Below are 15,806 nucleotides of genomic sequence, written 5' to 3'. Positions count from 1 at the left end.
GCAGGCCAGCTTTGCAGGTCCTGGGTGAGTGCTGGACATGTTGATGGCACTGGGTGAAAAGTGAGGGGAGATTTGTCTGCACCAAATGTACAGGAAATCATTGAATCGTTGCTCATTTCACTCAAATATCAGTGGGAACCACATTGTGATGCTGGAAATAAAGTTGGATATGGAAACATTGGGGAAAGTGATGGATTTCACCAAAATGAGTAGAATCTGAGGATCGTCTGTGGAATGTGTGGAAATATGTTAATCCGTCCAACGGTTGTGGTGCCGCATCAGCCTGGACCAAAGGGACTGGTGCTGAAACCAGACGCCCAACCTTCACCCAAGGATCAGTCTCACTCACGCCCTCTTCTGAGGTAAGTATTCATCATGGTTAAATGGCTTCGGCATTTATTTCTGAGAAAGATAATCTATTCAACAAAACCCCCGAAGGTCCCCCAGGCGTGTGAGTTTATTGACAAAATATCATTCATAAGCCTGGTTAAGTGCTCTGCTGGTCCTCCAAGCAACAATCATAACCAGCCATTCTAATTACTGGCTCGAAGTACTGTAGCAAATCAATGGCTGGCAAAGGATTTACTGCAGAAGTGCTCTGAATATTAACTGTTTTTAATTGGACATGGAAGAGCTCCCACTGTCCTCTTCCCATCTTTCATTTCCCAAAATCATGCACGCACACACACACACACAGCTTCCTGTCGGGTTTCGGTCACACTTCCCGAAACTACAGTCATTCTGTAAGCGTCAAACTTAAAGCTAACAGTGTTTAAACCTTTAATATGACATCTTTTACTTTCCCCCGAAATACTCTAAGTAATGGATTTGTTTCCTGTTGTAGTCATCTTTAGGCGGCTTTACACTAGTTATGCCTGCTGGAGAAGTGCAATCCCACATCTTCAGGCTGACACATCTGGTTTCTTTGGAAACTTTCAATGCTTCAAAATGTATTTACATTTTCATTTCCAACATTTTGCTATACTGTATAGACCTGGACTATCTGGCTGCCTTAACTGACTGACAGGAAAGTGCATTGTGGGGTCTTAAACAACACTGCTGTCTGCTGGTCTGGCTCGGTTTCACTTCTTGTTTTACTTAAAGCTGCAAACATTGATACAGATAAATCCGCTTAGATCAGTGCAATCTGCAGCATCCTTAGCTTAACAGAGCTTTCAGCGACAAGTATCTAAAGATCGAAGGCCTATGTTTCATTTATTCATTGACATGAATTGGAGTCTTCTGAGGATTGTAGCTCAGTGAGTGAGGCTTCGTCGCCGCTGCTGCTTTCAGGATACGTTGGACCCCGTAGACAGACGAAGAGAGAGGCAGAGTAGGCGGGTTTGTGAAGAAACGAGAGTGGACAGGTGAATAGGGAAAGGGGGTAAATGTAGACTAATGACAGGAGGCTGTGGCCGTGGTTTGCTCCTGAACTCTGAATTATTAATTTGCATTCATAGTGACTTTCAGATGTCTTGGCCCCAACTTTACAGGCCAGGTTTACTCTCCCCGCTCTCATCAGTGTGGCTGCAGCGAGCAGTTGTTTTCAAACCGTACAACTGCCTGCTCAGCAGCAGATAGACACAGTTATGGATGTGTTGGTGCACATGGAGCAGCTTTCAGCAGCTACAGAGAGACCAAGACTTACACTCATTAGGTGAGACCAAATGAATGATCATGGGGCTCTGTAGCTGCTGAATGTGTAAATAGTAACTACAATAGTAACCATATGCCAGTGTCGTGTTCACGCCTTGTTTTCACTGCCTCTAAACGACTGAAGAACTCGTGTGTTTCAGGTCTAACTTTCATAAATGTCTACGCAGGAACGGATGTGCTGTGAGGGATTATACAAAACACACACACATGATTGAGTGAGTGACTCACCTCCTCCCCAGCGTAGGCAGCGGGCCAGGTCGTTCCCTGTGCCCAAAGGGAGGATGGCCACTGGAGGGTGCCTGGCAAAGTTGGCCTTATCTGCAAGACAAACAGGTCGAGCTCATGTCTGCTCGGTTGAACAGTCCTTGAAACAACTTTTTGTGGCGCAAAGCATGAATTAAGAGAAAGTTGTAATATACCACACTTATTATTTTATTAACTGATGTACGGGGCATCGCAATCCTGCCATGAGCCGTTGGAAAGTGTTGTACCTATACAGTCGAGGATCCAGCCCACTGTGCCATCACCCCCACAGGCAAGCACCCGGAAATCAGGGACGTCATGGAAAAAGTTGAGCCTGGGAGGATAAAAAGGTCCAAAATATGGAGAAACAGATGTGTCACAATGGCCTTCTCTTCAGAATGTAATAAAAATCCAACTTATCGGTGACATAGGTGGATTTCATGAGGGTTCAGACAGTGATTATCTGAGCTCGGAGTGATTTAATCAAGTTAACTGAAAGTGTGAGAGACACAGAGAAAGACTTAATCAATACGCGCCCTCTCCAGCTGCAATCACTGCCCCTGGTTTCCTAAAACCCAACGTCACCGAGTGCGAGCCCTTCAAAGGGACCTTTAATGCGTGTTGGGACAAAGGTGTCGACAGAAGCTTTCATCTCTCCCCCCCCGACATGAGACAGCTGCACACAGGACGCCGACCCCTTTCACACAGACCACCTGGTCCTGCACCGTAAAGAAGCTCTAAAGCGTCGTCTGTGTTTTATGATGAATAGAATATAGCTAATGAAGATTATGCAGCATTATGGTTGAGCGATGCTGATGTGAAGGCATATTCAACATAAACATAAAAGCACTTTGATATTCAAATTCCATCCTCTTCGTGTGCAATGGGAAATCTTTCGATGATGCATCCATGCATGAATAGAGTCAAAACACTCAAATATGATTTAGGCCAATATAAACCCACCTTGTAGGTCGCAGTCGCCAGTATAGCGATGCACTAGAAGGTGTATGTCAAGATATTAGTCAGCAAAAACATTGTCTACTCTTTGCTCTGGGCTAAATAATGCATTTCTTTCATGTTGGAGACGTGTAGGTGGAGGACACCAGTCTTCTACACAATCGCCTCAAAATTTGCTAAGAGGTCACATTTGAAGGGTTCTAATTATTGTTGTTCGGAACTAATTTAATAAAGTTCCTTCGTCCATCTAGACCAAGTTCAAGTGTTTCGTGAACTTCCACCTGTTGGACCATGAGCACGGAGTTTCTACGAACATGGCACGAGGCAGAAAAAAAATCCGCATCAACATGCAATCGCATGGCCACATTTTCACAGCATGGAGCTGTGTTTCGCATCCAACCAAAGCCCTTCTGTGTCAGCATAAATATTTAATTAAGCCACCTAATCCTGCCTGTTTGTGGCTATGATTTATGTATGACAGCTTAGGAGAAACATGTGCATCAACAAAGAGCCAAATGGATTTTTACTGGAATGGAATGGCTGAAACAATGTCTGTAATGACCGAAAGTACAGAAAGCTAATTGCATTCCCTAAACAAATTACCCTGAGTGAGCTGCCTCTCACCTCAAAGCCTGCAGAGCCTGTTGCTAGGGAGCCCATGGTAACAGTTGTGGAGAGTTCAACTGAGAGCAGGTTAACCCTCGACGTGACAACACACAATCGTTCAGAGTGTGTTTATTTGTATGCATGCGTTTATAGTCACTGTGCAGACACCAGCAAAACTCTCCCACTGCTCACCGCTAACGGCGTTGCATCACCTCATTTGAGATATGAAGAGTCCCCAGCACTCAGATGTGTGTTTGTGAATAAAAGACCATATGCACTTGAAATGAGGAAGCCTGACAAAATTATGTAAATACTGTCAAAACCATGAAAACTGTTCTCAGAGATACTGGAGTGCAGAAAACCTGGTGTCACAAATATAGAATGGAATATTTATCAAAGCTATCTGAGATGAACAAAAGTGACAGATACTGTCCTGTTTTGTGAGCTAGAGGCTACTAAAAATAATTGATGACATTCTGGGGAGACGACACCTTTGCTATTAGCAGGTGGTGATTTTTTTTCCACAGGTCAAACAATACTGATATCTTTCCAGGCTGAGACGTTCTCTCTGCATGTGTCATCCACAGCATTCTCGACTCGACTACGTCATCGGGTCGTTTATTTTTTTATTTTTTTTATTTTTTTACAACGGGCTCTCGAGGGCACCGGCTCTGCATGTCGTGACTGAGTGAGAGAGATGTAGCAACACAGGGGAACAGACAAGGGAGGGGAGACGTCCACACAAAATCAAGTGAAAGGACGAGTGCTTCACCTTCCAGGTAAAGCATTTACACCCCTCGTGCTGTGTCGGGCCATTCTTCTTCCATGAGCGGACAGAAGGGGCAACAATGTGCATTTCAAAGTACAAGCTGTGCTCGCCTCGCACGTACCCACGTGTGTGTGAGGAGGTCAAATGTCCGCCTCACCACACTCCACAGCAGGTTACGTAGTTTGAAATGAAGGAAATAGGTAGTCTGACAGCACAGCTCCCTGACTGAACAATAACTCACTTTGCTTCCACTTTACAGTTTATTTAGGATCTTATTTCTACTCTGAAAGCCTGAAATATAAACTCAGAAATACCAACTAAACCTTTTTGCAGCTTTAAGCCACCATCAAATAAATTACACGCAAACCTGCGTTTGACTTTTAATAATTGTTCATTTCTTCACGCGGAGCTGTGTATCGCAGGTGTTTATTTAGTGAAAGAAAGGAATTTGCTGCTGGTGTGTATCTAAACTCTAGTGCTGGGGAAGTTACTTTGAAAGTATAACTTTGCAACCTGCTGGTTACTTCACAGTGGAAAAAGTTGAACTACAGAGCAAAGCTATTCTAGAGGGAAATGTAGTTTGGCTAATGAAAGGTGCTTAGTAGAAACTGTAAAAACACAGGACAGGGCATTATAACAAATTCAGATTCCAAACATCAGAAATTATAGACAAAGAGTTTTCACTGGTTACCTGAAACTCTAACATCCTGGAAAAACCCCTGCTGTCTAAATTTGTCCTAAACGTAGGACTCACATCGGAGCTTTTCGCAGGGATGAAGTTTATGCCAAACATTCCTTTCACTGAGCAAAACAGGTTGCAGTTTCTCTAGGTCACCACACAAACATGGCAAGAAAAAGTTGCCAAATTCTACATGAAATATATATATATATAGTTTAACTAGCAGCAAGCTACTGCAAAATGTAGCTAAACATGTCATTCACTTGTGTCCAACACTGTTTTAAAAAAAAAAAAACTGATCGCATGGACTTACCCTATCATGGGTCCCCCTTGGTCCAGACTGTACACCTGTCTGGGGTTCAGTATGTACCGGAACTTCCTCAGTACCCTGGTTAAAGAGAGGGACATAGAGCGAGCTTGTGTGGAATATAAAGAAATATCAGCGCAGTTTCCTCAAACCAAATCCACTGAGTCCTAACATAAGCCCCTAAAAGTCAGCAGAAGACCTCAGGCTCCTTGAAATTACTGATGAACCAGGTAAAGACGTTTCAGCCTCGTATTCTAAATGATAAAGAAATGTACACAAGGGAATTGAATGATTAATTCAATAATTTATTTGATTGAGAGGAATCATGTTGAATCGGTTGTAACTTAAACTGTCTGGATGTAAGCAGACGTTTAAACAACGACGGATTCAGTTTTACACAGACAAAAATAGTAAAACAATAGCCTCTGGTTTCCTGTTCAGAATATTTTGTTTGTTCATGCAACGTCTATTAATAGAGAATAATTTCCTTTCTAATGGTAATAAGAAGTGTGTTGCTATGGGAACGTGTCAGGCTGAGGCAGAGCAACAGGGTACGATTGGTCTGTGTTGTGCGGTAGGTGGGGAGCAACACAACAATGAAGACATTTATTTACAGCTGGTGCAGCGCCCTTCATCATCAAATTATAGCGTTCAGGGAGACAGCGGGGAGGTGTGGAAACTATGGTGCCCTCTGTGACAGAAATCAGTTTCCTAAAGTGGTCTGTGATTTTCAGATAATGGCCCAAAAGGCCTCTAATAGTAGTGCAATTTAATCATACTATAGCAGTGCATCAAACGGGGCAGATTACCACAAAAGACCACCCACTGAATGTGAGCCCGTGGTTCATGCCCTCAGCCAATAGACAAGAGGGCAGAAAACAACCGAGCTACTTGCAGGTCATGTGCCACAGTCCTTCAGATTCCCGAATAAAATCAGGCCTAAATGCTCAATGGGGACTGTTTGTATATTCATATATTATTTAATTGAAAACTGAGGGAAAAGATCTTAAAATGACAAATGAATATTGAGAAATGGCAACGGCTTGAGTTGATTTGTAGCCGAAAGCCAAACCAAACAGGAAATGGATTAGTGAATATGTCTAAAATGCTCAATTTCCCCCTGATTTTACACGGATTTCCAAATGTCTGACTCAGCGTTTTCTAAACTAAAGCTTTTGGACAAAACTAAATTCGTGAATTTTATTTTGAAAAGCAAAAAACAAAACAAAAACACAGCAGCGGGTCCTGATGGCAGCTTACCGCTCCCCCTGCCTCCCTCCACTCTTGGGATTGACCAGGACCAGGAGCGGGTGAGTACCTGGGAGAGGGCTGATCTGGAGACAAGGAAAAAAAAAAAAAAAAAGGAGACTCAGGCATCTGCTAACCACTTTTGGTCGGTGCCCTCAGTGACCACCAGGAGAGAAAAGCTGCTGGTCGACGCACCTGCAGTGCTTGTCCATCTCCAGGGGAGAATTTGAAGGTCTGGTTGGCGTCGTCAGGGCTGGTGCAGGGCGGTGACTCGCCCTCACCGCGCTTCACCACAGAATGACGATCCTGTTAAAGACAGGAAGCTTAAGGATTGAGGGTCGAGGGTCTCACTTTCTCTGCAGTGGTTGCATAGAGCACAGATGCAAAAAGACACATACATCCCGATTTCTAAAATAATTAAGTTAACCTGCAGACACTTTTCCCCTTACAAATCAAAACCTTGAAATGTTTTGCAGCTGCACGAGTCTTGTATCAAATGTCTACTGTTATAATATGAACAGTTTAAGAGTTGGTTCTGCTTGGAAACTTAAGTTCCTAAAAACATGCTGTAGCTCGACTTTGGCTGAAAAAGTCAGGTCAACATTACTTTATGAGTTTAAAAATGTAAAAGTATCTCAGTTAAGTGAACTGAACTCAAGATGTCAAGTTGACTCTATTCAACACTGACCTTCATCATAGTAACCGTAATAAAACCACAAGAAAAACCAGACCGTGAACGGGTTCCTCAAACCAATCAAAAAGAGTTTTTACGCTTCGCCAATGCATGCTGGGAACTTTGGGAGTTCAGTTTAAAAAGTTAATATTAATGTAGCCATTTAAATTTAAATTAACTTGAAATTCACGAAACCTACATAATTATTATTATTATTAATAAAAGCGTCAAAATTAAATTAAATTAATGTCTGAACACTGTAGGCTATGTTATACCTTCTTTACATTACAGTCTAAATGCAGCAGCTCTGTCACCCCATTGATCTTTCAGAAAATCATGAAAGTCACTTTGGTGTCATCAGAAATATGTTTATTATGTAAATAACACACTGTATTTATTACTGAGGGTTAGTTAATGGAGGTGTTGTGCGTGTCACACAGCAACAACATGGACATTTAAAAAAAAAGGGACACTACACGCAATGCTCTTAAAGACAGCAAGGTGGAGAAAAGGGAGGCGGTGTTACATCACAGCGATGGTGGCAGGATAAAAGACGAGTCCTGGTTCTGTTAATGCAGTAATGGAGAATCATTAGTAACTAATTCTAAGTTTGAAATGGTCTGTTAGTTATCGCCACACGGTCCCCATGGGGAGGGACAGAGGACTAAAACCTTTCCCGATTTCCCAAAAACTAATACACTTAACCAAAAGAGTCATTTTTACTCACAATGAGTTTAGTTGGAAAAAAGGCAAAACTACAAACAAAACTCTATGTAATTTTGTAAGTACACATGCATGAAAATATTATTTTTACTTGAAATTTAGTGATGAAATGTTGATGTTGGTGAAACTGTTCATTCCATTGTCTTATGTCTGGGGATTTGTGTTTGCAAGCACAGGGTTGTAATCTTTTTTGCCCCCCCCCATCATTTGCTTCTCACTTGGAAGCCTGCAAAAGCGTTATGTACTGTGAATCCTGTACATGAACAGCAGGAGAAAAGCCTTTCTCACCAGGACAACAGGGCAGATGTACGATGGCAGGAGAGTGTGGTCCCTCAAGGCTCCTCCATCACACTCTGGCTTCACATTAGATGCACACTTATTATGGAGCTGCAGAGGGGAGGAGACGCAGAAACATAAGAACTGTGGGCGTGATCCATCTGTGAGACCGGGTGCATCAAATGTTACCAAACGCTACAAATCTGAGGTGGTTTGAGGACATGCTGAATGTTTTCACCGCCTCATCAAGTATCAGTCAGTCAAAAAGTGATGGCTTTGTACGTCTCTGCAGGATAGTTTATGTGAGAGCGAGCACTTTGTGGATGCGAATGTTTTACCAGCAGGGCCACTGTTGAGCCAAATGCAAATCAGGGGTGACATCTAGTGGATTGGAAAAGCAATGCAAGTCAATGATGTGAAGGGGAGTTAGCTGAAAGTGATGCAGTCTGAGACATAAGTCCAATGCTCAGATTTTACTGATTGAAACGTCAGTGGGATGCGGTGCAATACAACGGCACGGCAGCAAAAAGTAGCTTCTAAAACTATCGTCATAAAATGAGGACGGCTGCATTAAGACTACTGGTTCAGCTAAATGTTCCTAATAAACCGGCAAATGAGTGTAAGGTTGGTTCCAGTGTCACAATTTCTGCCTGTTTCTGCACAAGTCAGAAAGACGCAGATTATTTAATTAGGTAGCAATATCACAGTGCAGAAACACTCACTTCTGTATTCAAAATATTACTTAAGAACAAAAGTATCCGCTCAGAAAAGTACCAACAGTAACTAGTAACTAACGTGGAGTAAAATTACAATATTTGCCCAGGACGTAAGGTGACGTTAAAGTTTGAAGTAGCAAAGAAAAAAATATCTAAAAATACTGACTCTATCCGATTGAGTTAACTACTTAGACACAAAATACTAAAACTAAGAGAAGGGAAAAACTAGCATCGGTGTAAAATGAATGAGGAATTCGCTCACTTCCGATTAAGAGTTAATGGTGTTGGTGCGAGACTCACAGTGATCTGACACCAGACACAGTGCAGGCCCGTCAGGCCCTGGTAACACTTGATGCTTCGGTGGCAGCGGTCGCACTTGGTGGGAGAGTTGCCTTCCATCCACACATGCTGCATAGCCTGCGATGCAAGAGGCCAAAAACTGGGACTTGGAGTTACAATATTTTCTTGATGTTCAAAATGAATACAGCAGGTCAAGAACTGAGATGTCAAAACTTAATCATAAGAAAATTAAAAGTGCAACATTGTTTTAAACTAAAATAAAAAGCTACTAAAACAAGGGCAACTAAGATAATTCGAGTCGAACCCAAACACTGTATAGGTAGAGAAATAATACATGAATGATGCTAATTAAAATATTTTCTTTCAATTTGTTTTTAAATTGAATATTTTTTTTATAAAAAAAAAAGACCACACCAACACAAAATGCCAACAAGTTGCACGATAATCACAAAAAGATACAAAATGACTAGAGTGATGAACAAGTCATAAAGTATTAAAAAGTGTTGAATAGCAAAATGGCTGAAAACAGGCACGAAACTACTAAAAACAAATATATAATCGACACAAACGGACTCCAAAAAATCCAGGAGGGTGGGGGGTCTCTGTGTGTGGCCAGGTGACGAGTTATCTATAATTAGCTAAATCTAAATTAATATACAGACAATAGATGAAAGGTAGACAGGGAACCGGAGAAACCGCTCTCCACCCTCTGCTCACATCACCGCGGATGTTACCAAGATAACAAAGCTCGCATGACCTCACAGAGCCTCCCATGATCCTCGCTGCTCCGTTACACGGGAATCTGCTCAGCAGACTGGTTGCTGGTCCCAGCCCACCAGAGTGTCGTAGCGTGCAAAATGAGCTCTGTCACGTGCACTTACGTTGGTGTGTTTACGGGACTTGGCGTAGGTGCTGATGCAGGCGGCGATGTCTTTGGACACACAGCGCTCGTGCACTGTGTACTTGCATACTGTAGGAAAAGATTGGACATTTACTGGAGTTCTTCAGTGTCAAAAAATGTGCAATATATTCCTTTTTTTTTTTATATATTAAACATTATCTTGAACTTGTTAAACTCATTCGACCCCTCTCGTCTTAAATAACTGCAGCTAAAAACCTAATTTGCCGGGAATTGAATAAAAGTTTACCACATCAGAGATGGCTTCAGACAACGAGCATCTGCATTTAACAGATACTGAGTTCAATCAATACTGAAATTACACGTAATGGCAGCGTTAATGCTTTTTTAATGATGACTGTGAGGACTCTTAATTGAAACACAGCATTGACCCAGAGGCACTCGGGCACAACAAACAACATTAATCTGAGTCAGACAAAGGCAGCAAAAGGGAGACAACAGCTAACAGACAAAATGAGGGGACGACACAAAGACAGAGGAGAGGACGTCGCAGGGAGGGACGCGAGGTGACGTAGACCGACGGAGAAAGGCTCGGACTCACAGGAGCAGCAGAGGCCCTGCTTGCGAACGCCGAGCAGCATGGTGTGGCAGTAGTTACAGTACGCTGGTTTGTTGAAGTGCTTGAGGCGCCAAACGTGCTGCCCGTCTTCCTGCACGTTCTAGGAGGAGACACAAAGAAGTATTCTCAGCGACAAAGGTGCAGCTCGTGCAAGAACACTTTCAACTCTGCTAAATTTCCCTGACTTGTCTCTGTAGGTTTTGTTTCGAGCTAGAGTCACTGAACCTAGTTGAGTTCTGTTTGAGGCGTCATCCCAGGTTTTTCGGTGGAGACAGGTGCTGTTCGGGTTTAGGAGACTGGTGATGGAGGAGGACGCCTGCAGGAAATATTGGTTTCCACTGTGTTCTCAACACTTAAGCTGAAAAGCTGCATAGATGGCTTTTTAAAATTGATATAACCACTGCAGAGGACATGAGTCAGCCGACTGACGTTCCAGTGTTGAGAATAAACAAGTTCTAATGAGAGATACAACACGGACACACTGTAAAAGAAGAGAGTGCCACCAACAGAAATAACGTTTTCATGCACACACACACAGAAATATGTACCGTATCCATGCCCAGTAGGACCAGGAGAGGGATGGTTGTGAGGCCTCCTCTGATCCACTCCTCCAGTGTGACCGTCCCGTCCCGGTCGTAGTCGATCTCTTCCATCATCTCTTTCAGGATCTAAAGTGACGGAAATACCGGCTAGAGCAGATTGTTTGGGCACTTACACATTCTAGCACGTTCAGTGTGGAACAAAATAACGAGCATTGTGTTAAAGCTCCGAGTCTCCAATTGTTTTATAATGAAAACAAGTGTGTGTGAGACACATGGATGTGCAGCTTTAGTTATCAAATACATCCACTTTTATAAACACACAAAGATGCATGTGCAGTTTATATTAAAGTTTGACTCAGGGTCAGGATTTAAAAATGAACCATAACAATAAAAGTAATTTTTCCCTTCGCTGAGAAAAGTAGTTTTATGTTTCGCTTTTTTGGTTTAGGTCGTACGTTTTTGTACAAGATGCTACACAATGTGGGTTCGTTTGTTGCGGTGTACAGTGCGCTCGCTCACCGGCCGCAGTTCTGTCGAATCCCACTCCAGGTATTCTGCAACATGCACCATCTGATTGATGATACGATCTAACTCCTACAAAAAGACAGGATGCACCGTGTTCAGAGCTTCCTCTGACTTCACCTTGTGATAAAATAACCACAACCCCGACATTTCAGGTGTGAAAAGTGAAACTTCTCGGTCAACGTTAACGTGCAATAAAGTCTCCATGTGTGCCAGGTTCCCGATGAGCTGCCCGTCTGGTTATGTTCTCACTTCTGCACATGGCTGATATTTAACCGAAGCATTACAAATGATCTCATGTAAACACAACTGCTGCCACTAAGTGTTCAAGTTACTATTCTTGGAGCTGCCGTGTGGAAAGGGCAAAGACAGAGAGAGAGAGAGAAGACGAGGAGACACAAACTCACCGAGCTGTCCAGAAGTCCGTTCCCGTCTGTGTCGTAAAGCCGGAACATGACTAGAGGGAAACGAGAGAGCAGAGATCCCATGATGTTTCACATGCTGTCAGATAATTAGTAGCTGTAACATTTGTTCCTGGGCTCTCTCCAGATGACCGCAGGGTTAAAGAAGTGGAGCGTGCTACTTCTGTACTGCTGCATAGGGGCCAGTTAGCAGAGATTAGCCTTGTCAGTTGGTGCCAATACAGACTTAGACGCTAAAGGAGTCAACTGGGCACAGCAGAGCTTAAAGACGTCACGGACCTGCCGTGTGTTTTTATAGAGCCCTGGGGAGGCAGCCGCAGGTGGAGACCACAAACACCAGCTGCCCCCTGCCCATTTCGCTCTTAGAGGACCCGACCCTTCACCCACACATCCCATCCACATCCCTGTCACTCACACTCCAGCTTGTCCTCTGGCATCCCCCTCTCCAGCAGGGAAAGGTAGCAGACGATGTCCTTGAGAAAGACCACCTGGGGGGACAGCACAGGGGAGGCTTTCTGAGGGGACGGGCTCCTCCGCAGGGACAGATGCTTCTCAGAGCGGCTCCTCTCTGTTGATGTACAGCACAAGGGTTTAAAGCGACTCACTTTTCTACCTCGCTGCGGTTCGTCTGGTGAAATGAATGGGACGAGGAGAGAAGACGCAAAAGTTAATCACACAATTTGGGTGTCAGTTTGACACAGGGGGGACAGACAAAGCATGTGGAGACTACAGTACAGACAGATCCTGGTGATGCCACAGGCGCCTGGCTGAAAGGGAAAAACCACAGCTTGATGAAAAGAAAGCACTTATCTGTAGCTGTTTGGTTTCAGGTTGCATCTTAAAATGGAATGAACATCAAGACCATTTTCTAGTAGAAAGCAGGATCTATACATTTTTATCACATTTCTTTTCTTAATCAGTGACAAAAGCACCAATAACGAAGGTTTACTTGGCAAGTTGTGACAGCAAGACCCAACCCAGATCTAATATTTATTCATAATTTAGGATAGAACTACCAAAAAACATCTGACACTATTATTACTTACATGTTTTGTAAAAAGCCTGACTTACTACTTGGAAATGTTTACATTCAACATTTAGGGTAAAGGTCTTTAAATGGGGCTTCGTGGGGGGGCCCGGTGGCTCAATGTGTAGAGCATCGGGTTGGGATGCAGAGGGCCTCAAGGTCGCATCCCACCCCACCGGGAGTTGCCCGGCCCAGCAACCAGGAGCCACCTTGGTGCTGATCCCGAGCCCAGATGAAAATGGGTAAGTAAATGTCCCTCTGACTATATTTTATCAACATCTTTCTGCTTCTAGCTAAACCTTTTCAGAGGATCATCTGGAGTTGGTTTCAATTCCAATAATGTCACCTGGAGGAGTTACGGAGCAGCAAATTGACCAAGACAGAAAGCTCTGTGGTCAGAGCAACCAGATGACACCATCTGAGCTGAACTGATGACTTGATCTGGACGAGGTTTCTGGCCAGAAGCAGAAAGAGGGTAAAGGGGAAGGCAGAGCCTATTTAATACCGTACGCATCCATGTACTCGTCAAACTAAAATCACAGGAAGCAAGTTGAAAAAAAAAAAACACTTTGAGTTTTAGATCATTTAGACTAAAGGAACAACAGAACTTTGCTAAATCAAATAAAAATACTGAGAGACAAAAACTAAATCATCTCTACCTGCTGAAGTGTGAATGTGGCAGAAAATTACTTTTTTGGGGGTCGACAAACGTAAAATTCCACGCACACAGAAACCGATGTTATAAAAATCAATACAATCAACCACGGGCAGCTCACCTGGTGAAAGTTTTGGGGACATTGACGACCTAGCGAAACCGGAGTTTGGGGTTAGGGCATTGTTGCTGCTGCCCTCTGGCTTCCTGACATGGGTGCAAGGCGATCGGTGGGGCCCCCGAGGGGTGTGGCCCCCGGTCCCCGAACGCAGCGAGGAGGAGCGAGACGAACAAGGGGAGGCGGTGGCTCCAGAGCCTGCCGCGCTCACCACGCCGGAGTGCTCTGGTGTGGGCCGGCCCATGGCGGACAGGATGCTTTTCCCATTCATCCCTGTGCGTACAGGTGCCGAGCAGAGGAGCACATAAGAAAAGAGAGACAAGAGGGACAAATTAGTTCAGGTCAGAGAAATTATGAAGACAATGGAGGGTGAGAGAGGAGCTTCACATACAACAGTCCACATACAAAAAAACTCCGGAAGCACAGGGGGGAAAGGAAGCAGATAAACTGACCTTAAACGCGCAGCATCCACAAAGCATCAACTAAGTGTTATCACTGTTCCACAAGCAACGTACAATACCATGAACTCACATCAACACAACAAATGCACACCAAGCACCACAGGAGCAGGAGGTTTTAGCTATAGCAGGACATCACCCGGACCATGTGAGCTAGTCGGGCCGCTCTGGTACCTGTAATGGGGGCACAGGCCACTTCGGTCTGAATAGAGATGCCTGCATCAATGGACCGGGCTTCTGTGGGTCAGTCATTGTTTCGAGATTTAAGAAGAAGAAAAAAAAAAAAAGAGCAGCAGACGCAGCAGGAATCAGTGAAGAAAGAGCACTTTTTGCCTAACAGCAGATAGAATCAATATCCATTCAAGATTAGCAGGAAATTTGTGAGCAGCAAATTATTTTATTCAAATAAAAGCCCGCTTTTGGATGTCTCGTCAAGAGACACAGAGGCAGAAATGGAAGACAAGGAGCAATTAAAGCGTCAGACATGATAGAAAAACCATAAAACTCGTCACTGTAAGATGCTAATGGATTTAATCTTAATCACAATAACCAGTCCGCTTCACACTGGTTCCTGTCGTGTTATCCAACTTCACCACGAGGTGGCAGTGCAGGCTCCATCAGCACAATGTGAACCCAGGAACTGGCACAAAAGCAGCAGCAGAATCCCAAGTCAAGTCAGGCTGAAAGGTCTCCATTACTTCTTTATAAACTATGATGTAAATAAAGTCAATGTAAAGTCTGTATTTAGTATCCAGCCCACTTTTTTTCTGTTAATGTGAGTCGGGGATCAAAAAGAACATTAATTAAGCAGCACATCAGGTCAGAGTATCCTGTGCATTTGGGTTTATATGCTGTGGTGCCGCTTTTAACATTTTACAATACAAATTGTTCCAGTCACAGTTAAAATAACTAACTGAAAAAGTTGCAGCCCTAAAAACTGACCCCCACAGTTCCCCATGGGGGCTTAACTGCACTTTGTGGACATGTTTACACTGGTGGAAAGTAACTACGTACATTTACACTTGTACAGTGTTTCTGATCTGATAACTTTAACTACTAGTTTCCTTTCATATTCACATTAATAACAAATTCCTTTTATAGTCATAGGACTGTTTTGAACCCTGTTGTAAAGCTGATAAGATTCAGAAATATAATCGAAATATAAAATAGCAGACAGAGGTTGTTGAAATCAGAAACCTTATACCATATATAACCTATTTATCATTTTAAATACTTTTTACTTCAGTAAGTGAGCTAAATACCATTGGAAATACTGGATACAAACAGAGCGATCGCGGGCGCAGATGCTCTAATGTGTAGCTAAAAGCAAACACATCAGAGGCTTTGGAGTCTGCGCTGATGACTATTAATGGCTGTTGCCTTCAGAAACCAACTCATCTGCAAACACTTTACAACTTGTACTGTTACTTCTGC

At 43.4% G+C, this 15,806-nt stretch overlaps 1 protein-coding gene across 6 annotated transcripts in view; it reads right to left on the bottom strand.

The window, feature by feature from the left end:
• Nucleotides 1-15,806, bottom strand: part of LOC137132436 (diacylglycerol kinase beta-like) — an 89,556-nt gene that overhangs the window by 48,843 nt on the left and 24,907 nt on the right. For 4 of the 6 annotated variants that reach the window (XM_067514862.1, XM_067514864.1, XM_067514865.1 and 1 more), the window contains 15 exons: nt 14,547-14,609; nt 13,921-14,187; nt 12,533-12,745; nt 12,103-12,152; nt 11,693-11,767; nt 11,180-11,299; nt 10,614-10,731; nt 10,035-10,123; nt 9,154-9,270; nt 8,150-8,248; nt 6,661-6,771; nt 6,478-6,551; nt 5,224-5,298; nt 2,148-2,233; nt 1,885-1,974 (listed from right to left, as the gene is read on the bottom strand). In XM_067514862.1, coding sequence (XP_067370963.1) covers nt 1,885-1,974; nt 2,148-2,233; nt 5,224-5,298; nt 6,478-6,551; nt 6,661-6,771; nt 8,150-8,248; nt 9,154-9,270; nt 10,035-10,123; nt 10,614-10,731; nt 11,180-11,299; nt 11,693-11,767; nt 12,103-12,152; nt 12,533-12,745; nt 13,921-14,187; nt 14,547-14,609 — 1,647 coding nt within the window. The remainder of the gene's footprint in view (nt 1-1,884; nt 1,975-2,147; nt 2,234-5,223; nt 5,299-6,477; nt 6,552-6,660; nt 6,772-8,149; nt 8,249-9,153; nt 9,271-10,034; nt 10,124-10,613; nt 10,732-11,179; nt 11,300-11,692; nt 11,768-12,102; nt 12,153-12,532; nt 12,746-13,920; nt 14,188-14,546; nt 14,610-15,806) is intronic. The other 2 variants (XM_067514866.1, XM_067514867.1) reach the window with 2 other exon arrangements.

This window comes from Channa argus, chromosome 9, assembly GCF_033026475.1.
Source record: "Channa argus isolate prfri chromosome 9, Channa argus male v1.0, whole genome shotgun sequence".
In the NCBI taxonomy this organism is placed as follows: domain Eukaryota; kingdom Metazoa; phylum Chordata; class Actinopteri; order Anabantiformes; family Channidae; genus Channa; species Channa argus.
Note: the sequence above shows the minus strand (reverse complement) of the source record. Positions and strands in the feature narration are given on the sequence as shown.